General features: G+C 42.8%; 2 protein-coding genes across 3 annotated transcripts; one reads left to right on the top strand and one right to left on the bottom strand.

Annotated features, from left to right (window-relative positions):
• The first annotated feature begins 1,996 nt into the window (after positions 1 to 1,996).
• On the top strand, positions 1,997 to 10,381 carry wt1b (WT1 transcription factor b). Of its 2 annotated transcripts, none has more exons than XM_070840034.1 (9): positions 1,997 to 2,722; positions 4,935 to 5,057; positions 5,965 to 6,064; positions 7,454 to 7,534; positions 8,037 to 8,145; positions 8,262 to 8,409; positions 8,600 to 8,689; positions 9,484 to 9,576; positions 9,748 to 10,381. In XM_070840034.1, exons 1-9 carry the CDS (start codon positions 2,308 to 2,310, stop codon positions 9,867 to 9,869), a joined length of 1,281 nt encoding a protein of 426 aa, XP_070696135.1. In that variant the 5' UTR covers positions 1,997 to 2,307; the 3' UTR covers positions 9,870 to 10,381. The 2 variants fall into 2 exon arrangements, with proteins under 2 accessions (XP_070696135.1, XP_070696216.1); XM_070840115.1 differs by having other exon boundaries at positions 9,484 to 9,567.
• Positions 10,382 to 17,118: 6,737 nt separating this feature from the next.
• Positions 17,119 to 23,275, bottom strand: rcn1 (reticulocalbin 1, EF-hand calcium binding domain). Its single transcript, XM_070828496.1, has 6 exons — positions 22,806 to 23,275; positions 21,773 to 21,966; positions 21,497 to 21,675; positions 19,145 to 19,205; positions 18,650 to 18,849; positions 17,119 to 18,474 (listed from the first exon to the last, which is right to left on the bottom strand). The coding sequence occupies exons 1-6, from the start codon at positions 23,024 to 23,026 to the stop codon at positions 18,367 to 18,369; spliced, it is 963 nt and encodes a 320-aa protein (XP_070684597.1). The 5' UTR covers positions 23,027 to 23,275; the 3' UTR covers positions 17,119 to 18,366.
• Between the last annotated feature and the right edge of the window lie 2,002 nt (positions 23,276 to 25,277).

Genomic DNA, 25,277 nt, shown 5'->3' on the forward strand with positions numbered 1-25,277 from the left:
CTGAAACAGGAAAGACATTGGAACTAAGAGGGCATTGCAAGATACATGAGTGACATTGTGACTGACAACAGTAGCCTTTGTTAATGCCAGCTCAGCAGCTTGCCAGCTGATTTCAGCTCTCCTAAAATCTCTCTCTCTCGCTTTTTGTATACTTTGCCGTTGCCCATTTTTAGTGTCCTCCCCCTTATCCATCCATCCACCCACCCACCCACTTCTTCTTTTTAAGTTGAATTAGGGGTCACTGACGTACACTGGAATCCTAGACTTATATTCCAGATGTTGATGACAGGAGCTGGCTAACGCTCCTCAAAGCATTGTCCCTGGTCAGATTTGCAGCAGATTTTTAATGCAATCTCAAATTGAGTGTATGATATCATAAAACCCACCGAATAACTTTGTAAAACTAAGTCAGTAAGCCTTTTTTTTAATCATGAATATTAAGGATAATGCACACATAAGACTGTACAGTGAAAGTGAGGCAAAGAGAGATGTGGGAGCTTTCTGTCATAAATGTTTGTTTGCTATTTTCATTAAATAATGTCTAGCAAATACAAAATGACAGATAAGACTTGATAAAAATGGCCAACTGTTCTTTATTTCTCCAATATGATGTTTTTGTTTATCGTTTCATACTATAATCCATTATATAATCCATTTTAAAATCTTATCGTATTGAATAAATGTGCGATTTATGGTTTCAAAGGTTCAAGAGCACTGTTGTCTCATCATAGGTCAACCGTAACTGATTGTTATGCTATATCTTTAAAAACTGCTGATTTGCAACACTGTTTCTAGCCTGTGAAGAAAGGAGGAAACCGGCTGCTGATCTGACAAATTTAATGATATCAAAAGATCCACAGCAGCTGTCTTGAATTTCTAGACATATTCCAACTTACTGCATTCCTGTGTAGTTCCACATTGAGTTAAGCTTGAGTTAAGGTCAAAACCTCTATCTCTTAAGTGCTCACACATGCACACACACTCACACTCACACACACACTAACACACACACACACACACACAACTCCCCCTCTCCTCAGCTAATAAATAATTATCCTTTTGTGTAATGTGGCTTTGCTCCAAGGCCATGCAGTTTATGCGAATTGCTTTTAGTGAATCAGTGCTATTTCCAAAATGGGAAAAGTTAGAGAATATTTTCTGCATGTTTTCACTGTGGGTAATAATCAGTTCATCTGTATATTCATTAAAATGCCTTCAATGTATTTAATCAAAGAAGAAACACTCCAAAGCAAGAATTAATGCATCAGTGGAAATTAAAGATACCAAAACCGAGATGCTTTGGTGTCTTCTGACTCATCTATATTTTTTTAATCTCTTCTGTTTACATTGTTATCCAATCCAGTTGGTAACTGATTTTGAAAGCGGGATATGTTTCAGAAAACAGATGAGTCAGAAGAGTCAGAAATGATGACGAATGCCTGACAGGATGGCTCAAGCCAATAGTGTAGAGATAACAAAACATTTCACTGGAATTATATTCTTTCATCTTTGGGTTAATTTTTGTGTAATTTCTTACGTAAAAAACATTTGCATTTTATAAATCCCTTACAAAATTTGAATGTGTGCAAACATAGAAACCAGCATGATGATGACTTTTACAAACTACTATTTTACTCACTAATACACATGTTGCTGTTCAATGCTGTTAATCTGTCAGCGCAGTTCTTCATTTTCAGAAAAATTCAACAAACACCACCCCCCCACCCACCCCCCCGCACACTTATTCATACGCGCTAACACAAACACTCAATATGAGCAACACTTGAACTTGAACAAAACACATAGAGCAACACCCGCTCATGCAAATGTGGCGTTAGTCAGAATCTACTCAGAAGTGCAGTCTGTGCTGGCCGGGGCAAGGCAAGGGAGTCATCTTCTTCTCAGCCTCCCTCGCTCCTCCCCCTGTCCAATGAGCTACGCAGTATTTGAGCCTTCAGGAGAGTAAGGAAAGTCAGACATTATAGAGACTGAGGGACAAGGCACTGTTACCCTCACAGACTCCCAGATACCCAAGGAGCTTAAGACTTGGCATCCAGATTTTGGTTGTCCTTGCTATTTTCATTATTCAGTTCATCATCCATGGTTGGAAAGATGGCTCCTGTAGTGCGTTTTGACCACTGATGCTTGTCCCTGCGGAAAACTTTGCTCCATGCTTATTGTTTCCTCAGGTAGTGCTTTTGTGAAACTTTCAGGAGTTTATTACTGTGTGGCTTTTTATCTCCCAGCTGTGTCTTCTACTGGAATACCATCACTCCTTCCTTGGAGTGTCTTGAACCGCCTTCACCAATGCTGACTGAACCGTGTGGAGCCATGTCGATGGGGTCAGATGTTCGAGATCTGACTCTCTTACCTCCAGCACCCCCTGTGCCGTCCTTACCGGGAGCTGGTGGTGGCTGTGGGATGTCTGTTGGCGGTGGCCAGTGGACCCAACTGCTGGACCTGCACCCCGGCTCTTCCTACAGCTCCTTGCCCTCCCACCACTCCCTCATCAAGCAGGAGCCAGGCTGGACCACCGACCCGATAGAGGACCCTCACTGTGGACTTGGGGCCTTCACAGTGCACTTCTCCGGACAGTTCACAGGCTCAGGCCCCTGTCGAGTTGGGGCCTTCGGAGAGCCGACTGCAGGCCAGCCAAGGATGTTTCCCAATGGAACCTACCTGGCTAGCTGCATGGACAGTCCTCCTGCATCTAGGAACCAGGGTAAGCATGCTCATTATCCCTTCACCCCACCTCTATCTTCAGTCATCAGCTTAATGTTATTTAGGGGTAGTGAAGTGTGTGGAGCAGTTGTTTCCACACACCAATCAATGAAATCCAGGTTTTAATACAAACCACTGTTTTTTTCTGCATTTCCTGTTGTATGTGTTTTAAATGATGAATCCCCATGTTTAGTGGTCGTCAACAGTGTTGTGTCTGAGCAGGATGTTATGTACTGCACTGGGTCATTCTGCCCCATGTCGGGAAAAGGCTTGACAGATATCTGGTAACGCTCTGGCAGAGTTCTTTGAAACACTCCCTTTTCACAGGTGTGTTCTGCAAACTGAATGTTTTCAGATGCTGCCAGGCTCACGGTAACCGTCATGGCACCAGTATAATATATTATTGTGTTGCATTCATAATTCAGAACAGATAATTAGGAAGATCATTTGTAAGGGTTCCCCAGGTCTTACTGCATACCTTATTTTTCCATTTGTTGAGTGCAATGGCCACATCTAAAGTGCAGGTACCTTTGCTGGATTCACGTTAAAAGTATTTTATGATGCTTAAGCCACACGCTAAAAATCAGTGGCTCAAAATGGACTGTATTTAGGTCCATATAGCACCAACACAGTACTGGGTTAATGTGACTCAGTACCAACGGAAGGAAAACCACCTGGCCCAGTGTTAGTATTATCCTGTGTAATATTGTTGGCTCTGTAACCCAAAGTAAACATAATTGTGAACAATTGTGATCTACTCTAGCTCCTTTTAAATGTACATGTCACTATTTGTTGGTGATTGTCAATAATATGTGTATCCTTTGCAGGTTTGAATATCATGCACATCATTTTGCACAACTATTAATAAATTTGTCACAATTTTAAGGTAAAACCTGAGTGTCTTTATAACAGCAGCAGTGATATAAAAACTATCACCAACTGTTGGTCAATATAACCCACCAGAACTGGGTAAAGTTAACACGCTAAATTCATAAACAATACATAAAGGCCTGTTTAGCTGCCACAGCGGATGTTGCAGTACTCATCTAATAACTTGAATTTATCCAGTGAATTAAGGACATGAGGAAAAGTTACTGAAAAGGCTCATCAACTGACTGTGAATAATTGACCTTGAAGTTTTGAATGTTAGAGGTTTGGTTGCCTTGGCATGGTCAAATGCTGTTTTATATTACATGGATACATTTCCCCTTAGTGACTGGTTTCTTGGAAGAAAAGAGTCCCCTGAACACAGTAGCCATGTTGAGCAGTGAAACCGCTGAAACGTTCAAGAAGCATTTCTGAGGAAGAATTCCCAAAACAAAAACTGAAATGAGGAAAAAAGTGATGAACTGTGTATCAGAAACTTGATTTACTGTTTTTTTTAAAATCCCAGTAGTCCTGCACAAAACAGATCAGAGGAAGTTAAACTGTTATTTATCTGGAATTGTAATCCGGAATAAAACTTAATTTCTGTTTCCTGTGAACATAGATATGACATCTCTACCTTTACGGTAAACAGCGCTTGTGTCTGTTGTCTGTTGGAACTCATTGCTCAGAGGTTTAAAACGACATGTGTTTGCCGGTGTGGCTCATTGGAAAGTGCCCTTTGATGAAATTATAAAACACTCAGCGTAGCGCTCTGCTGGCTACAGGGATTTAAGTAAGAGAATCATGTGAGTCATTTTTCTCAGAAACTTTTCAACATCCCTCTCAGGCCTGAATCAGCAGGCTTTATGTGTGTGCAAAATAAACGCTTCACACGTTGCATGTGCTTGTGTGGCCTTTTTCACATCTGCGATTATAGCACTCTTCTTTAACTGTTGAACTCAAATAATTACAATATTTTTTTGCAGTTTTATAACTGAAATTAAGTTAGCATGCATGCAATTCATTACTTCTCAACCTTATTTCTTTCCTGAGCATATTCTACAGTAGCTCCTCTGTGGCGCGTGTGCCAGATTTCTTTTTCCACCTGCCATAAATATTGCAACCACAAGGCCAAAGATAGATGGGGGGAAAAAGAATATGTTACAAGGAAAGAGGATTTAGTAGTTTGATGAATGTCTCTCTGTGGTATCCCTGCCAGGGACTAAAAGCTACTACCAGGGGGATTGAGATAGCTGACCAGATACCCTAGACTTTAATCTAATGGCTCGACCAGGCAAACAAGAATATTTCAACTTTCTTCTCTCTTTGTTGTCTCTTTTCTTCAGGTTATGGAGCTGTGGGTTTCGACAGCAACCCCAGCTATGGTCACACTCCGTCTCACCACACCCCTCAGCTCTCCAGCCTGTCCTTCAAACACGAGGACACACTGTCACCGCCAAACAACATAGGTAACTGTCTGCACCCTGACGGGTTTTCACTAAATTGACTCGCAGACTGGAAGGCTGTCATGTCACGGCAAGGTTACATAAGTAACCTGCCATTTTTCATATCACAACAGAATCGCTATTATCGTTTTTTCCTTCATCTCACTCCGTGTCTGTCTGCACGCACATTCATATACGCAGGCATACATAAACACACTCTCCCTCTCGCTCTTTAAGCATACGTATGGTTAATGACTCTGGAAATGATAACTTGAGGAAGGAGCTTTATGTGACTCTGCTGGAATGTCAAAAAGTGTCTGGGGAACAATATACTTTATGAACCTGAAAAGGGCCACTGTTTCTGATTGACCCGTTCTCTCTTTGAAAAGAGGAGCTGTGCATTTGTGCAGACATGCACAAGTGAGCCTATATGTCTTTGAAATGATGTTTAATTGAATGTGTTTTGAGTCTGCTCTGATGAAAAGAACACGAAATAATAAAGACACTCATGTATAAGATCATTCTTTGGGGAAGGTTAGCAGCACAATAGTACTAGATATTAAGCCGCTAAGGGAAATTTTGAGGACTAGCAACTTTTTGAAGTGAGGCTGAAACCATTTGTCAATTGCAAGAACAATAATAAGCAACAGTTTGGATAGCTGATTAATATTTTTTTCAACTAAAAATTCACTGCTTAATTTTTCTGCCTGCTGTCTTAGTTTTTATGATAATTAAATTAATTTATATCTTTTGGTTTTGGATTTGATCTGATTATGTCTGCTTCTTAGAGAAGTCACTGTTTTCTGACATTTTAAAGGCCGAACAATTCATCTGTAATGAAGAAAATAATTGATAATTGAAATTAGTTGTTTAGCTGTTCATTTTTTTAGTTGCAACCCTACTATAATGCAACATTTGTACATTTTTTCAGTCGACCAGCAGTACCCAGCTCCGTCTCCCATGTTTGGTTGCCACAATCCTTCAGAATCTTGTCCGAGCAGCCAGGCTCTGCTGCTGAGAAACTACAACAGGTACAATTACTTGTCCCTACATGCACTTTTTGTGGCTTTTTTTGGACTCCTGCTGCCTTAACCCCCCTCTTTTTGTACAATTGCACTCTTCCCAAAAGTTTTCAGACTCCTCTCTCATCAGTTAACGTCAGATTCTTTCCACTAACACCACATGCAGCTTGCTCTCTTGCTAGTAATTTTTAGAAGTGTGAACTCTCTCTGATCCTGCATTAAGCCCTTCGTCTGCCTCTGCACTGTCTGGATTGTGAATCCTAATTTGTACCGAGGTTAAGTGCTGCCCACTGGTGCTCAGCAGGCCAAAACAAACAGTGAGTGATCTACTGCTGATGTGTCTGAATCCACCCTGCGGAAAAATGAGGAGAAAAGTAAAAGAGACAAGTTCAGTGAAAGTGAAAGTTAAGTGGGACGAGGGTGGGGGGGTGGTTAATGCTGGGAATCTGCTTATTTTAACCTGTGAATGTGTTTCCAGCTTGTTTTCATTTTGATGCGAAACATCTCAAGGGGTAAATTAGGATGAAATTCTTTGGATGCCGCCCTGCGATGCTGTTGGAGGGAAGGAACATGTGCAACCCAAATACTGGAACAGCAGTTGATAAGAGGGGGGAAGTGGTCACTGTTGTTATTGCTTATTGCATGAGCTGGAAACCCTCAAACAAACACAGGGACGTGCACAGGCGCTCTCTCTCTCTCACACACACACACAGTGAATATATGTCAGATATCAGTGAGTCTTTCCACAGTTTAACATATTTCAGAGCTGATTAGTGAGCCATCGTGATCCTTCCCTCAAGGACTTCTCAAGGAATGCCGTCCAGAATTCCCCCGAAACTGGTTCCCGCCTTTAATGATACTGAGGACAGAGTGATGTCATGCACTGGTCCATGGTGTACTAGGCACGGAGGCTCTCACCCCCGCAGAGTGTGCAACCACATCTCCAAGTGTGTGTATTTCTGTGAAACGTGTGTGTGTGTGTGTGTGTGCATGAGTGTGTGTGCGCACTAGTGTGATCTGCCAAGGTAAAGAATGGCTCAGAGCCATGTTTTTTAATGAAGCCAGTGAGGAGTGTGGTGGGTGGACAGGATGTGTTAATAAGCGAGCAACTTGGAGTTCCCCCTCGCTGAAACATCTTCATTATCAACACAAGGGAAGAGAAATGACAGACGGGATGCACAGTAACATAAATATTGTTGGTGTTTTTCTCTTTTCAGGATTTCCTAAAAACATCTAATTAATAAAGAAAGAAAAACAAAATAAGACACATGCAGTATTCCCTTTCATCTGTTATTAATGTGATGATATATTTTATTGCTTTGAACTAAAGAGTCTTTTTTTTTTTTTTTTTTACTACAAATGTAAAATGCTTTTGACTGTGCTGTACGTTTCATGCAGTGATAACCTGTACCAAATGGCCTCTCAGCTGGATTGTGTAACATGGAACCAAATGAACACGCTGGCATCTTCCATTAAGAGGTGAGCCTTTTTTTTTAAATAACACACTTCATTCTTCAGTCTTCACCAGTGTTTGCGATGGTGCAAAGGAGGAGTAACAGAAGGATTTGACCAGATGGCTGTTGGCCTACTGCCTAGGGAAATCAGGGGGTGAAGGAGAGCATATTCACATGTGAATATATGTGTGTGTGTTTTTCTGTGAGGCCTTGTACTTCTATTGTGTGGTTTATAGGCTAATTTGAGGTTTTGCTAAGTGAGGACACTTGACTGGATGTCACTTCTTCAAGGACTTAAGAGTAAAGTCATGTTAAGGATAGCTTTGAAGTTGTGATGGGTAAGAGGTGTGTGTGCTGTGCAGGATTAAACTCTTTTTGAACTCACTGTTGGATTTATTGTGGTTTTACCTTTGACTATTTTAATTTGGACTGGATGTACCTTTTCTACCTGCCTACCTGACAAATCAAAATATCAGTTTTGCGCTTAAGATTTCGTGTTTAAATAATTTTTCCTTTTGCTCTTGCAGCAGTCATGCATCCAGCTACGACAGTGACCCTACAGCACCAACGCCGCAGTCCATGCTCGTCAGTGCCCAATACCACATACACACTCATGGTGTCTTCAGAGGGCTACAAGTTAGTTAGGATTAACACATATGCAAGCGCAAAACATAAATGCACAGACGAACAGTAAATAAATGATACAAAGTGAACTTTGTCCCCTCTCTTGTCCTTCTTCTCTTTTCTTACAGGATGTTCGACGAGCAGCTGCTCTTGCTCCACCAGTTGTGAGGTCATCAGAGGCCAACGAAAAGCGGCCATTTGTATGTGCTTATCCTGGCTGCAGCAAGAAATACTTCAAACTGTCACATCTGCAGATGCACGGCCGCAAACACACAGGTGAGATGATGTGATTTCCCCGCCCAGACCTCAAACTGCTGCGTTTGATACGGATTACAATAAGAAACTCATGCAGACTGTTGAAATTAAGTCTGAAAAACGATGCGTTCTGATGTTCTTATGCCCACGTGTGAATATGTCGAGCTGTGTGAGTTGTGCGATGATGTGATGTGGGTGTTTTATTTTGCAGGAGAGAAGCCTTACCCGTGTGATTTCACAGACTGTGGCCGCAGGTTCTCTCGCTCAGACCAGTTAAAGAGGCACCAGCGCAGACACACAGGTACAGCTGAGGACACTGACAATCCCGCTCTTTTTTTTTCTGAGTTCACATTCCATGATGTAAAAAACTTTAAAGCAGAAGCTGGGTATTTTATAGGCAGATTAAAATATTTTTAGTCTCAGTGCATTTAAATTGGACTACTATATGGTCAGTAAAAAACTGAATAAATATTTAATGGATCGAGCATTTCCCCACCAGAATTGTACTCCTTTTGGGAGTCTGTTATTGAACCATGACTTCATTATATCTGAAATCCTGGTTGTGGCTCTGGTTCCCTCTTTCACTTCTCCTTCTACTTAAGCCTCCCCCTGCTTCTTTTGAAGATAGATGTCATCATCATTTTCGCAAAACAGTGGTATTACTTGTACAATATAATTCAATCTAGCACAAGATTAGCACAAATTACATCTTTGGAAATTACCTTTCTGACACGGGCCTAACAACAAATTAATGTAATGTGTTCCTTTTACCACATAAATCTGGCTTTTAGAACTTCAACTCTTATTTGTTCAAATATATGATCCAACATGGAAAACCATACATGTTTAATTAATCATTTTAATTAACTGATGATTCATTAATTGATTTAATTAATGATTTGAATTTAAACTGTGAATTTTCTACCATTAGAAACCACACAAAAAAAATGTGTTGAAACTGAAGAATCTCCCTGCACAGTTTGTAATGCTTTCAACCTCCACAGCGAGTGCTCCACATTAAAACTGTGACCCTCACCTCACCCTCTTCTCATTTCTGTCTCTGCTACCGCAACAACTGCTGGCATCGCCGTGCAGGAGTGAAGCCCTTTCAGTGTGAGACGTGTCAGAGAAAGTTTTCACGGTCAGATCATCTTAAGACTCACACTCGGACTCATACAGGTAAAACAAGTGCGTACCCCTTTATTTTCTTCCTCTCCATTCTTCTTCCAGTGGCATTGTTTTGTTTAAATAGTCCCCTTGACTTTAATTTGTGTACAACAAAACCTACATTCCAAGAACTGAATTCACTCTAAAGCAATGAATCCTCTTGCTTTTCCTTGTTTGTCCCCTCCCTGTCAGGTGAGAAGCCCTTTACTTGCCGCTGGTCCAACTGTCAGAAGAAGTTTGCCCGCTCTGACGAGCTGATGCGCCACCACAGCATGCACCAGAGGAACCTGACCAAGCTTCAGCCTGCCATCTGAGCAGCGAGAGGAGGAGGACGACGATGAAGAGGAAGGTGACAATATGTTGTGCCAGCTAGTAGGGAAAGATGCTGGAGCCTGGTCAGCGGTTATGGTGCTTTGCCAGGTGAGCACAGCGGACGCCTCCCTCAGCCAGCCCACTTCAAGAGACTCTGATGATCCCCGAGATCTTCAAGATGTGCCTCAGCTAGCACTGTCTGCTTATTCGACATTAAAGCTCTGACTGAGAAGGCACAGTACTACAGTAATTCTGAGCCAAGAAGATGTTTTTTTTTTTTGTTTTTTTTATGTGATTTGAGGAAAATGTTGATACACCATTTTGAATATTTTAGTACACTTGCACTGGCTTCTTTTTTACTGTTAAAATTATGTCACCTTGAAAATGTGCTGGACAGTTTAAACTGGATTTACGAAATGGACAATGTGTCATTTTTTTTGTCCATTAAGAGAATCTTGATATTCTTACACTATGTACACATGATACTCACCAAATTGCTTTGTATATATGTGGTGTCTTTGCTTACTTTTATAGACATTCCTTTTGTATTTTCTCTTTTTTTTTGTAAGTTTATAAAATGTTGATTCACATCGGTGTCAAAGCCAAGAGCATGCGTTTGTGTGTGTGTGTGTGTGTGTGTGTGTGAGAAAGAGGGAGAAGAGGTGTTGGTGTTGTCAGGTTAAGAGGCCACCTATGAGTGGTAGTGGTGTGAGATGAGGGCGGTGACAGACACTAAAACAGCACCCCACTGTGACTCTGACAGGGTGCAGGTCTCACCCTCCTAAATCTCTGACACACATCTTCATAACCAGGAACATCTGGAGCCCGGTAAATCTCATTAGAAAAGACACATACCTCAGTGTCAGCTGGCTGTACTTCACTGACTGCCCCCTTCTGCATAGGCTGGGCCCCAAAACACACATGCACACACACACACACACACACTAAAGCACACACACTTAAGTCCCTATTGTAAATAATAGCCTCCACTTCAGAATGTCATTTTACATCCTTGTACCACATGATGGCAGTATCAGCCTTTTCAGTCCAGCTGGTCGGACTTTGCCTGCCAGCATTGTAGTGTGACTGAACCCATAATACTGGTCTTACCTTTACACTCCAGCTTTCATATATTCCACCTCTAACCCAATCTTTCCCTTATTGGTGCTGAGCAGCTATAATAAATGTATTAAAATCAACAAATGTGAGAAACAGGAGGACACATTCAGAGTGCGCGCTGGCCCATCAAATATACATAATGTGGATGGAGTTGTATGTCAGCTTGTGTGCAAGCCTATAGGAGGTGAGATGATTCAGCTACAGCAGGTATGTTAATAAAATATGACTTCATGTGGGGGAGAGAGAGAGCTGTTGCATGGCTCTGTGGGCTAATGATGTCACATACCTAGAAAAGCAATGTAAACACGCACATGCACACGTGGTATATTTAGCTGTTGGCTACATGTTCTCGTATGGAAACCACAGCACGCGTTTACTGAAGGCGTTCACTCATACAGAAACACATACGGAATGTACACACACATACGCACCTGCACTGCTCGTTTCATTTCCACATCTTGACATTTGCCAAACTAACAGACAGATTAAAATGCCGTTCTCCTATTTAAGGGTCACAGACCGCTCATTTGAAGTGGTGATTCAGGTTGTTTTCCAATTCACTTAATGGCTGAGAGGTACTATCTCTGTGATGTTCTGTTTTTTTGTGCTTCTTAATCCAATGCACTTTGATTAAGAAGTGCTTCTCTTTGTTCTTTCTCTGCAGGGGCCCCGGGAAGCGGAGGAAGATCAGAGGGACAGTGGAGTTGAACATTTTACTCACTCCAGTTCATTCTTAACTGGAGACTGCCAGGGCTGTGTAGAGTGTGAGGACCCCATGCTTTAAATGTCCTGAAATATTACCGGCATGATTATCAGACACATTCAAACAGAAACTGACTTCAAGCCTACACTGATCTACCTGATCTGCATTCCTTACACTGATTGAGGAAGTTTCTGTTTGAAGATAGAGGGAGGAATATCTGATAACACAACAAATGTCTGCGCTCAGTCCCATTCTGCCAATCTGAATGCATGAACACACGTATCCATGCACACACGCTCACATGCACACACGCCACCAGATGCCCCCTCAGCTGTACTGCTGGCTGTTTGCCTTTAAGGGGTGTCAGCGTGGGTAATCTCAGGTGACGTACACCTGGTAAAGCACAGCCCAAGACATCTGTAGGACAGCAGGCCTGCTAGCTTCACAGCCCCTGTATCCACGTGCAACCCCCCAAAAAGGTTTCTTTTCGAATGCAAGTGTGATATAACGTCACCGCCACAATGAAAGCCAAGAAACAGGCACAGTTCATCATCCTACATGCACAAGTTCCAACTTACATATACCTGCAATCACTTTCTTCATGCGTTGGAGTTATAGTGAATAATGAGGCTTTTCATTTACTTGGTCTGTTAAGGAGTGACATTATTTTTCAATATGTCATTCAGTAAAGTCCCAGGTGCATCCAACACCACCGCTGTGATTCTTTGGGCCAAAAAGACGTTATTTAACCTCCGGGTGCGGGAAAGGTCAATGCACATGTAGCACACAGAGGCCTCGATGAGCCCCAAGGGATTCTTAACAAGGTCAAGGCCCCAGAGAGGAAACTTAACGGGGTTACAAGGAGGCCCGCATGCAGAAACAATGCTACACCAACAGGAGGCGCTGTCAGGGAATGTTCAGGTGTTAAGTGAAGCATGTTCTTAGTTGTATTCCCAGACAGCATCCCCCTCCCCCTCGGGCTAGCTCTCTTGTGCAGAGCTGCTGCTCCACAGTCTGAGGGGCCTAGGGGTTCTTGGGGGTATTCCCTGTAGTATAGCAGGGAGCCTGAGGGGCTCCGGTGTGTAGGAGCTCTGGGAATGCAGAGGCCTTGGGGGGCCTGGAGCTCAGATGGGGCCTAGAGGGTAAACTTTCTCACTCAGGGAGCAGAGATGGAGCAGATACGGAAAGACAGCGAGGGGAAAACACCTTAAGAGGAGTCTGTCAGATATGCAGGCAGCAGCCGGGAAGATCCCATGAGGGTACACAGGCACAGACACACAAACACACACATGCATGTATACTCTAACCCCAAACCAATATGTGGGCCAGAAGATAGAGGCAGATAGAGCTTTTAAATATTCCCCTCTCTCCTCAAACATCCTGTCTTTAATCTTCTCCTTTTTTCTCCCTCCTGCTGTCTCCTCTATTCTGCTGTAAGATATTAATGCCTAACAGGATTAGATGTGTCTCTATCATGTGAGATACAAGATCACAAACCATACCAAGCCCCCTGGGGAACAGTGGGATGGGAGGGATGAAACAAGGCCTCGTCTCCCCTCTCCTCCCCTCCATCCCAAAGGTATCCAGATGCTGGGACATGGGGGGAGAGGACCAGGGAAAGGAGAGAGACAAATGTTGACAAATGGAGCGAGAGAGGCGTTTTGTCCAAAGATATCAGTCTCACTGGGATAACATCGTCTCCACCCTCACTGCCACAAACTCCAAAACAACACAAATGTAGGCCACTTTGCCCGTATTTTAATTAAAACTCGAAAAGTTTCTCTTTGCATATATCATGCAAGATATACAGCAGCCTGTCAGAATGAGTGGGCGACTGAAGCAGTGAAGCAGCTGTATAAAAGCTGTTTGAAACAGATTTTGAGTTTTTCTGACCTCAGTTCAAAGGGCTCCCATTACTCCAGAGGTACTTATAATTAGTTACCAACTCACTAGGTTTATGGTTCCTAAATTGAAATGTATTGCTCTTTAAAGCCTTCTCTCTAATTGTGTAGTCATTAATGGCCGATTGCCTATCTACACTGCGTTGATGGGCACATAAAAATGATGATAGACGAGCACAAGCGCAGTTGTGAAAAAGTGAAGAGGTTGTTTTTTTGTTCTGTCCCATCACCACTAGGAGGAGTAGAGCCCCGCGCCGGGAAAGAGGACGGATAACCACTTTATGTGAGATGACATGAAAGATTGATGGGTTCCTTCAAGCTTCATTGTCCAGATGTAGAAACATGCGAGGCGCTGAATTAGCCCACATTCGCATGACACGCACATACAATCACACAACTTGCACGAACACAGAAGGAATGGTCACCAAATCGCCAAAGCTGTAGGCAGCATTTTAGAAAAACAGACCTCACGAGTCCCAGTGCACCAAATTGAGCCCCTCAGAAGGTTTTGGCCACACACAAGAAAGAGGATCTCTACATTTTTCAGATGTACTTAATTTGTTTGAACAGCCTGGGGCAGAAGATGGTTCTTTGTTTGCATTGTAATGTAAGAAGTTATGTTCATGTCTGACAAATGTTTCAACACTGGAACAGTATTTTTGGTTTTTATAAGTCCATGTGGACTGGACACTTGAATGTGCATGACACCATAAATAACACAGGAACCTAACTGCAATCAGCCTATAATTTAGCCCCCATGTGGAAGTTTCTGACTCCTGCAGTCCTACCTTTAGGTTGATAAAACTGCCATATTCCCAGACAAACTACAGAGGACATGATGTCATGTGGCTATATATAATTATTAGCATATTGGGAAGTCTGAGGAATACTTCTAAATATGACGGTAATGGCAGCAATAGTAATAACAATGTTAGTAGTTAGTAGTATGTATTTGGCGCATTCACTCCAGTTTCAGCCACAAAACTATAATTTGACCTCCAACAAGAAGAGAAAGGGAAATTCTATCTCTTGAGCTGTCATGTTGAGGCAAAGAATCAGATAAAGTTCCCATTCAGCTTCGTAGATAGAAAATGTTTCATCTAAACAGCTCGATAATGAACAGAGATTGTATTCTTTCTTTTTGCTTTTATGCACGTTATTATATAATGGGCAGAAAGCCTGTTATGAAAGCCTCAGCACAGGATGGGTCAGATGTCCCAAAGATCATTACGAACAACACCCTGGGCTACAAATCCCGAGGGTCGAAGGAACAAACAAGAGATAAAAGACAGAGAAGAGGGAGCACAGATATATTCAGATGAAAAATAGGGCATCGTGATGATAACAGTCACAGAGGAGCAGGAGAGTTGAGGGGGGACTGGATGCACTGTATACTTTGTTATGCTGGCAGCTTAATTGTAGTAGTCATTTTGGGTTTACTGCTGGTAATTGCTGATATGGAAATGACAGTGTGCTATGAAGAAAGCTTGATTGTCGTTGGAAGAGACTAAGTGAAAATTATACTGGATTGGGGGTCTTATAGTCTCAGACATTAATATTCTACACTTTATGACCCTCCACTCCCACTGTCTCCACCCTGTTCTCACCCAGAGGGCTCATTATTATCAGTGGAGAGGGGTTGATCTACGCAGACACTCATATGAGAGCTGTCTGAAGGCATTACTGTACACACACTCCCCCAGTGTGAATGATTAGGAACCTATCATAAACAGGAGGGGCAGGCTGTTAAACATGACCGCAAGGCAGGCTGTGCAGATAGTCCGTGTGCCCCCATCTTGCTCAGGCAAACACACATTTGGTTCTTTTACATCTCTGTGCACCACTAATACTCATCCACCTCCACTCACACATTGGCCCAGACACACAGATGCACCCTGACACATGACAAACCTCATATGCTATTTGGAGGAAGTACATTGAGCTACTTAGTGTTTTAGGCCTCCCAATTATTCAAATGTACGATGCAAGACTGACCACACACTCTTTAGCAAGGCAACAGAGCAACCATTAGATTATCTAATGGACATTATAAAGACCAAAAATAACTAAAAACTTTAAATGTCACCACAGGAGACACCTCCACTTTGAATACTCCTTTTTTTGAACAAAGAAGGAATTCATCCGGAAAGAAATTCATATTCTTGGATGGTACCGTTCAAGTGGAGCCACGCCAGAATTTCGTCACCTATTTCTGCAAATTTTTATGAAATAAATCATTGTTATTGTCATGTCGCCCTCTTCTGAAGTTATTTAATCCTGGAAAACGTCAAAGAAATTTATATAAAAGTAAAAACATCAAGCAGGAACTGAATATTTAATAGCTTTCCAGACATTTTTGGCCTCTGCAGTCATGGTGGAGAGTGTTTGAAGAAACATCACAACAGAATAACACGGCCCACACATACATCGCCCTGTCCCTTGTTCCTAATGAGCTTTATCGCATTGGTCCCGCTTGACTTGTCTTGCTAACTGGCACACATATATCCATATGTTCCACATGAGCAGGCAGAGGGGACAGGCTGGGTGGCAGAGCTGCTTTCTCAGTTACATCTGAGTTTTACTGCAACAGCCAGCAGCAACAGCAAGTCAGCTCAACTCCATCTCTACTGTGCCTGTGCGCAGACCGTAATTAGTCATGAGAAGTGTTAACAGCATCCGCTTGCCCCTGCTGTTCAATGAGTCAAAAGTCCAATACAGACTTGAACGGCCTCTATCCAACATAGGTGACACACTGTTTGCCCATGTGAAACGAGTCTAGTAGAACCACGTGAGACAAAGGACAAAAAGACTAGCAAGTAACTACTGAAATGCACAACAACATAGGAGCCGTCTTCAAAAATGTTCCTTCATTGTTTGAGTGCCAGTAACCACAGTAGGAGCTTAGGAGAGGACATTGAGAGAAACCGAACTCAGTGTATCAGTCCGGAGGGTTGTGAGGGTGGTAAAAGTATTATGTGTTGTAGGCTAGTATCAGACTCTGGACAGACGTCCATCTGTGACCATGTTCTTAACAGCAGGGAGACAAGGAAGGTAGGACACTGTTTAATGTAGACATGATGGCCAGTATTTTCACTGGTCTAGAATTATTTATATTTGGATCACTCTGATGACACTGTTGGATTTGTAAGCCATGAGACTACGCTATTGCTTTATCTGCATTGGAAGGTGGTACTAGACAGATTATTCAGTTAATTAAATGAATGTATTAAACATATTGGGAAATTAGTTTGTCTTTCTTGCCTTGGTTTAGATAAAGGATCATTACCAACTCACTGTGGTAAACTAACTGCCTGCAGCCAGTTAGCTCAGTTTCCAGTTTTTGTGCTAAGCTAAACTAAGCAGCTGCTGGCATTACTGATCTTTGTTAACCAAAACTATTCCTTTAAATTCCCACCAATTCAATGGTTTGGTAAAAACACACAACAGCGCAGCAAACAGCCACAGATTTCCTCTTAGCTCAATAATGATGCTTTGGAAGTCAACACAAGATACACAATCCTTCTCCTTTTTCTTTATTTTGATGCACTTCATGAGCGTGTGCAGTGTGGAAAAGGGGAATGTGTTGATGTTTTTGTGCTCATGAATGATGTGGAACATTAGAATGGAGAAAAAAAAAGGGTTTTGAGGATCAAATTTTCAAAGTTCAGTCTTAGTTTGTTCTTTTCATGAGTTGCATAGTTCAATGCACCATTCATACAAACAATCCATAAAACAATACAAACAATGGGATAAAAAAAAAAAAAAAGACAAAAGATGAACTGCTGATGTTCCAAAACACCAGGCTAATATATACACAGTAAATGGAGTGGAAAACAATTTCGGTGCATCTGATACAGAAGATGACCTCTGAGTGACGTAACAGGAGGCAAGAAGTCATGTGAGAGGAGAGCAAAGGAAACTTTTCTACCCTCCTCTTATGTTTTCAAAACAAAATCCAAGGGTAAAGCTCAAATATCACATCAGATAGGTTCAAGAAAAATGTAACATGGATCATACTGTTGGCCGTAAGTATACCAATAAATACATTTCAAACTAAGTATGAGGGAAAATATATCTTTCACAGGCTACACTAAAACCAAACACGTGCAAAGACCATGCCTTTAAACATCACTTAAACAGTTCTTAAAGCACTTAACTAATTAAAAAAAAAAAAAAAAAAAAAGATTGAAATCATCAGGCAAGGAAAATTGTAAACAAGGAAACCTCATTATTCTTATTTAAAAACGATCTCTAGTTGAACACTGTATTCCTCTCAAACCTAAAGTTTGAACAAAGAAATAAATAAAATCAGAATAAACGTTCTGCACTGTAGTTTCACATTAACATTGCTATCAAAAACTTTTCCTGTATCTGACAATTCACGTGAAGCTCGGCATTCGGCTTTGACAGGTTTTATTAAAAGACTATCTACACGGATCTCTGAGGCAGCGTGGCCGACAACGCGGCTAGAAGGCACCGTCAATGGACAGTAAGTCCACCAGGTCTGGCTTGGCTCCTGAATGTCAGAAACTGAACCGTGGATGTAAAAACCGAGATGGACCCCAAGTGTTAATGGTAGGGCCGACCCTTGTCCCTCCTCCTGTTTGGTATCTACAGTGTTGTTTACAGTCCAACACACTGACATCTGTCCTGCTGTTCCGAGGAAAGAGTGGAGTGGTGGCTGCGGCGGTGGGAGGAGGTGCAAGAGTCTGTGATTCTAGTTCAACAACCCTCCTCTCACACACAGACGCGCACGTTAGACGCTGCACCGAGAGCTCAGAGCTCGTCGTGGTTCTTGGTGAGGTCCTCTCCGTAGTTGGTGGCCTGACTTCCCACAAACATGTTCCAGTTTTCAAGGATCTCGTCTTTAGTCAGCATCTGGTCCTGAGAGGGGCAGAGGGGATGCGAGATTCCATGTAAATGACAAGAAAACTCTTGATTGTGCTGAAAAGAGCTAACATACAAAAAGCATTTTCAAATGAATCATTATCTGTTCAGACTTCATATACACAAGATGACAAGAAACATATGTTATACATGCTGATGCCGCTGAATGTACCTTGTCCTGGTCAGACTCATACACCAGATGTCTGGCCTCAGCTTGGGCGTGGTCATAGTCCTGTGGCATAATCCAGTGGCGGATTTCGTCCTGGTCCATCTTACCGTCTTTGTTCAGGTCTCTGAAGTCAGAGAACTGCTCCCTCTCGGTCCTGACCCAGTCGGGCTCCGGGCCGCCGTCCTCGTGAGCAAACATGTCGGCTGAAACAACCAAGAGCCGTGACGTTAGCGCAGGAGTGGTGACTCTTACATGCAACACACATGCAAAACTAAACCGTATGAGGAATGTAATCAGAATGCTTTGAGCACTTAGAAGCTATCATTACGGCATGTTAATTGCAAGTCTTAGTCCTGGATTGAGCAACTACAACATCCCATTATTTTCAACAAGCTTGGCCACTTCAAGAACTAACGGAAGACATGCTTAGCAAGCTATACATCGGAAGAAATGCTTAATTAGCCTAAAATGAATCAGATCCAATTCATTCTAACTCACCAATATACTCATCTTCATCCACATGTCCGTCACTGTTCTTGTCAATGTCCTCCAGGGTTTCCTGCATCCAGAAGGAGTTAATGATGTCATTAAAGGGAGACACAAGGGTCAACAATGGTGGAACTTTCACTCTGAGTAATAAAGGAGAAACACGTCGCCCCGGGCAGAACGCGTGAATGCATGAGGGTGCGCTTACAGATGGCCTGGCAGACTGACACTACAATTACAGGATTCCCTTCTGATGAGAACCAAACCCTCCACATTAAAAGATGATATACACTTGTTTTTTTAGCAAACAATGGCAGAAGCATTGTCTTTTCAAGCATTGGCACATGGTTTTCTCTCTCACATCCTGGAATTGACAGAGTGTGAATTTGACTAAATGGTTACTTAAAGGCTTGCCGTGTGAGCTGATCATTAGTTAACAACCACATACATACATGTACGGTAATTGCAGTGCATCTGGGCATAACACATGCACGCAGCTACACAGATTCACATCACTGTATGCATCCCTTCCTGCAGGTGAGAGGGCCTCTCTGAACCCTGCTGAATGATTAATAGCCATGTAGCTTCTGTGGTCTTACAGCTGACTAATAATAAACAAGTGCATCCACCCACCCATCTCCCATACCCACTTAACCTGTGAAAGGTTGTGTGTAAACAAGAAAAGACAGAACACAATGATCACTACGGGCCTCTGTAAACACTGACATAAAAGAAACACAATCACAAAAGTCTATTCTGAGACACATCATTTTAACATTCTTGGTATATGTTACTACCATGGCTAATAATATACAACAGGGTTGTCTGATCAACTAAATTCATTGGATTGCCAACATGACCTAAATTCACTCAAACAATTTGTCTTCACGCAGTTCACGATACATAAATAGAATTCCATAATGATTAAAACGGGAATAAGTGCAACAACTCACGCCATCCAACCAGATGTTCAACTGGCCGATCGGCCCTAAATCTCTCAGTCCATCACAGGTCACACTATCGCTAACCTGGACACATATCAAATGTAAAGCCAGCATGGGCAAGAAAACGTAATGTTGTATTTAAAAAAAACACATGTATCATTCTAGATATGTGTTATCATTAGAGAGGTGTTTTAATACAGATTTGGAAATACAGCATGCAGAGCTACTACACAACTGACCTACAATAAGTGTCGGCTTAGTATGGTTCAAAAAATGTATTTGAAGGAAGAGTTACTGCTATATTGACTTAAAGTAATTATTCTCAACAGAGGATTAGGATAAATTGATCATTTCAACAATAAAAAAAATACAGAACAAGTCATTTAACTGCTCTGGACAGACCTTAAGAGAACTAAAAACACCCCAGTGGGAATAGAGTGCCTTTGCAGATGCATACGACACAGAGCACGATGCAGTGCGTCACAACTGGTGGACAGTGAACAGCAGTGGCACTTAAACTAGAGGATATGTGGGTAGTCGGTAGCGAGTGGTTTTTCAGTTTTACAGTGTACAGTAGTGGAGGTCTCTGGCCTCTGGAAGCAGATAGCGACAGGTGAAGCCGGACATTTAAACAGAGTGCTCTGTTATGTGAGTACGTGTGTGGGAGTAGAATTAGCGCTCAGGAAGCCTGAAGCTGCACTACAAGCTCCATTAGTTATCTGTGCTGCCGGCATACAATCATTCACTTTTTTAAGCTGTAAAGAGTCTCTTTCTTTGAATAATTTTCCTCATATGACTACATACACCAACAATTACTCTGTGTTGCACAGTTATGTGAAAGCTCACTATTATGAGAACCAGGCCCCTTATTAGCTTCAGCCAGATTCATCACAATCACTGAAGACTGAAGACCCCGGCTGAAGACTTCTTTGGTAACATTCGTTGCCATCATAAAGATGAGAGATTAATAATTAACTCTGTCAAATGGGTAGTACAACTTTTATGAACAGAGCATAGTGCATCACGGCTAACATTTGCCACGCAACTGCTCCATGAAGCCAAATTTATATTTAAAGATTGAGTCATAAATGGGACAGTCGGCCCATCCCACTGGACCTGTTCCAAAAAAATATAGAAACTCCATCATTCCCTGGCAGAGTTCAGATCTCATTAAAGAAGTTATCCAAATGTAGCACATTTGTCTGAGAAGCCCATCACATTTAACACACGGAATAGAAACTCGGATGCGTTACTGTAATGAAACAGTATTTCTAAGTGGACAGTTGCTCTAAGTTGAGGGGATTTTATTTTCTCCTACATGCAGATCTGAATGTTGAACGTGAGGCAACAACCAGACGAGCCTTACGTCCCTGACCCTTTCTAATCGTGCTTAATAACCATGTGGTCACAGAGGGCTTACCAGAACCACAATATCCCTCATGTGCTCAAACTCCTCAGGGTGGAGGAAGGATGTGAACTCCTCTCTGTCTGCGGCCAGGTCCCCGTTCAGATCAGCTTTCTTGAACCTCCTCTCATCACGAGGAAGCATCTTCTTGAAGCTGAACTGGTCTGTTGCGTCCTCGAACTCCTCCGGGTTGGCTGAGAGGAGGGATTCAAATCACAAACAGCTTTGTTATACTTTAGCACTGTACTGCATGTGAAAAAAAGACACAGCATGCCTGAAAGAAACCCATACCGAGGTAGTATCCATATGTGGCCTGCTTGTACTCATCCCATGAGATCTTGTTGTCTTTGTTCAGGTCGTAATCTGTCCACACCTTCGCCACATTTTCATACACATAGCGCTTCTGTACGCGTTTTATCCAAGCCTTGAGTTCTGCGGTGGAAATGTAGCCATCGGCGTCGCTGTCTATCCGGTCCACTATTTTACTGTAAGGCAGGAAAATAAAGAGTTATTACTTATAATGATCGAACATGACAGTGATGATCCTTGCATAGGGGCAAATAAGTTCTACTTTAGCCAAGTCTTTGTGCTGATCAGAGTCACTACTCTTTCCAGCAGGCAGCAGAGTAAGAAACAAAAAGATAAATAACTGGTTGTACCATTTTACTATTAGGTACGTGGCTTCATTGAGACCACTGTAGTAGGAGGAGCAGCCAAACCCATTTTTAGTGAAAAGTGCAGTGTAGCTTGTGGTGTATTCTTAGACTTGTGTTGCCACGTTGTGATGTTACAGGGGTCCTCCCACTCTCAACACCACAGGAACGAGTTTCCTTTCAGGGGAAAGCCCAGTGTGTTACATGGTGCCAGCTTGTCATCCGAGCAGTGGCGAAAAAAAAAAAGACCAGGTAGCACATGAAGTGTTTTACACTGCAGCTAGTGAGAGCAGCTCTGTGTGAAGACGGTCTGCTGCCACACTCATTTACTCAAACTCCAACGCCTACAAATGGTTCTTTAATGACGATCTATAATTAAGATTTCGGCTAAGCAATTAACCCTATAGAAGTGTTGTGCGAATGTAATAATGCACCGTTTTATCTGGGCCTGCGGAAGTGCTGGCATGCACATCTTTCTCAGGCACTTGTGCTCATGTTGTTAAAGTTTTATGTCCTCAGCCTGAACAGTTTCACGCAACATGACTCAAGCTGGAGAAGAGTGAGTGTGCGTGATTTGCCCCCCGTGATAATAACAGTAGGCCTGCCGGGGGCCACACTTGGTGGTATCCAAACCTGCCCATGTGCCAAGAGTAGTGTTGGTGTGTCCTTACCCGAGCCTGTCTTTGCTCTCCTCGGGGGTGAGCTGATCAAATGTTTTGGCTTCCTCTTTGCCCAGAAAGGCCTCATGGTCGTACTGGAAGCTTTTGTTGTCTTCGTGGGCCTGCCTCAGTTCAGGGTCCTGGTGGAGGACTCTCTCTTTTCTTAACGTCGGCTTGCCGTGCGCCACACCGGTGCACAGAAGCAGCGCACACACGAAGCCGAAGACGTCCATGAGTGAGGGGTGAAGCAGCTGTGTCCGAACAGGCCCGTGACACTACAACGCACCACAAGCAAGCGACTATGGAGCCACTTTCTCTGCTTGAGCCGACACACGCTAAAACCTTTCTTCTTCTCCTCTGCAGCGGCGCGGTACGATGTAGCTGCTGCATTCAGTGTCCAAACCAGCAGAGAGCACCTGAAGCCCGGCACACAGGTCCCCTGAGCACACCTACGGTCCTCTCCCACACGGTTTCAGCCAGTCCTGTTCCTTTTCCTGACGACGGGATGCAACCAAACCGGGATTTTCTGCCGCCTCGCGTGCAGCCAATCACAGTGCCACTTCCAGGCTAGGCCCCGCCTCCTTGCACTAAAAGCAGCCTTCCCATTGGTCGGCGGGACGTCGGTAACACGAGATGGATTCAGGCGCCACGTTGCAAGCTGACGCTGAAGCTGAGCTCACTATGGAGTCGGTAAGGGTCAGTCTGAGACCACCGAGGGGCGAAAATACGAATGTGTTGCATCTGTACAGCCCGCAGAGCTGCTCCAGTGTCATGGCCGTGTTTCCCTCTCGTACCAACACGCTCCCGCCATGTCAGTGTGGCTGTGTGTAAATGTGTGGAGCGTACAGGTATGTGAATGTGAGGATGGGATATAAATATGGTTCAAGCCCCCATTGTCTTAAATATCCACTTTCACCCACAGACATGTTACCCCGTGCAGTCTGCTGTCTGCTACAGTCCGTAACCCCACAAACAAAGCAGGTGGTTGTTGAAAACATGGACTCGTGACTCAGTAAATAGCTGTCTGCTAAGTAGCTGCTAAATGTTTCCAGTTTTTAGGTTGGTGGCCTGGTTAGCTGGTGCCACAACAGTAGCTAACCAGTAGCATATTAAGATAAGGGCCTGCAAGAAAGTTATTAGGAGGAAGAAAAGTGGGAATTTTACGTGTCTTCTTTTTTCTTAAGGGATTGTGTTTCTGTTTTTTGGGAGAAGAGCTGGGGAGGGTCTTGTAACATTTCTCATCCCAGATTTCTACTTTAATAAGGTTACATTTCTATTTTGAGAAAGTTATCATAAAAAAAATGAATAGTTTAATCAGAAAGATGGCTTTGGCGTGCTCCTCAGAGGGCCTGCACCTAGCTGCCCCTTCAGCTGCCATGTACAAGCCTCGTCAGCTTATTTGATTTCTCTATCTCTAACATGTCCGGCCATGCAACTTGATCATCATACGATTTGATTGTGTCAGACTGCAAAAAGGCCTGATCTTAAACACAGCATGATGCAACATCATCTGATCTAATTCATGTTTTTATTATTTGAAGTCTTGGAGTGAGGATGCTGCACCCAATGCTCTGCAGATAATACGCAAAGGAGAGATGATATGAAACTTTACCTTATGTATTTTACATTACATGCATTGCATATTACATGAATGCATTTATTGCTCATTACTCATTTCTGAAGGCTGACACAGAATACAGCCTCTGAGCACAGCTGCTCTGAAGATGGCTGAATTTGAGGTAGAGTCTATGATGCTACAGCAGCTGTGCTGTGACTACTCTTTACTGCTGCTGCTAACATTAACCAAGAAAGCGCTGTTAATCCTCATTGAATTTGAACCATGGATGTATAAAGACAACTGGATACAGGGTTGGAAGCTGGGCTCCGTTCATTCCTATGAAAGTTGCTTCCTGGGCATAAAAATACCTGGATATTCTGCATTTTTGGGCCCTTGGTGCAGGAGCACTAGCAGCTCAGGTCTACCGAGCCAGCTAGCCCTCCGCTGTAATGGTGAATGGGGATAAAATGATTCAACCGTACAACTCTTCTAGACTCCAAATGTTATCTGACTGAATGTAGCAAATTCTGATGGTAAAACAAGTAATTTTTCAGGGGTTGTGACTCTCAAAAAATGTATTCGCTGATTTTGAAACGCCTCCTTCACAATGTAAGTCTGGAAAAAAGTCTTTGGACCCAATGGCATCACATGACGGACGCCATTGTTGTAATTACACAGTTTGGCCATTATGTAAAATGGGCTTCAAAACCTGGCCCACTACCTGGGCGCTTGATTTGAATCCAGGGTGTTTATATCAGATATTACAGATGTGAACTCAATACAGTGGTGGAGTTTAGGAAGACAGTAGCATCGATAGACTCAGCCAGCATAACCATGGCAGTTCACAGCACACCAAACAAGGCCTGCATGTAGTCAGTGTGTCACCCCTTAATAAACTAATGTTTCAAAGCCATAATCATAATGAC

This window comes from Pempheris klunzingeri, chromosome 1, assembly GCF_042242105.1.
Source record: "Pempheris klunzingeri isolate RE-2024b chromosome 1, fPemKlu1.hap1, whole genome shotgun sequence".
NCBI classification, from domain to species: Eukaryota; Metazoa; Chordata; class Actinopteri; order Acropomatiformes; family Pempheridae; genus Pempheris; species Pempheris klunzingeri.

What these genes read in the sequence shown, in the direction of transcription:
- rcn1 (XM_070828496.1), bottom strand. Translation starts at nt 23,026, where the DNA reads ATGGACGTCTTCGGCTTCGTGTGTGCGCTGCTTCTGTGCACCGGTGTG. An exon ending in TGAGGGATATTGTGGTTCTG is followed by an intron (nt 19,206 to 21,496) that starts GTAAGCCCTCTG and finishes TTCTGGATGCAG; the next exon opens with GAAACCCTGGAGGACATTGA. An exon ending in GGATGAAGATGAGTATATTG is followed by an intron (nt 18,850 to 19,144) that starts GTGAGTTAGAAT and finishes TGGTTGTTTCAG; the next exon opens with CCGACATGTTTGCTCACGAG.
- wt1b (XM_070840034.1), top strand. Translation starts at nt 2,308, where the DNA reads ATGCTGACTGAACCGTGTGGAGCCATGTCGATGGGGTCAGATGTTCGA. An exon ending in TCCTGCATCTAGGAACCAGG is followed by an intron (nt 2,723 to 4,934) that starts GTAAGCATGCTC and finishes TCTTTTCTTCAG; the next exon opens with GTTATGGAGCTGTGGGTTTC. An exon ending in GCACCAGCGCAGACACACAG is followed by an intron (nt 8,690 to 9,483) that starts GTACAGCTGAGG and finishes ATCGCCGTGCAG; the next exon opens with GAGTGAAGCCCTTTCAGTGT.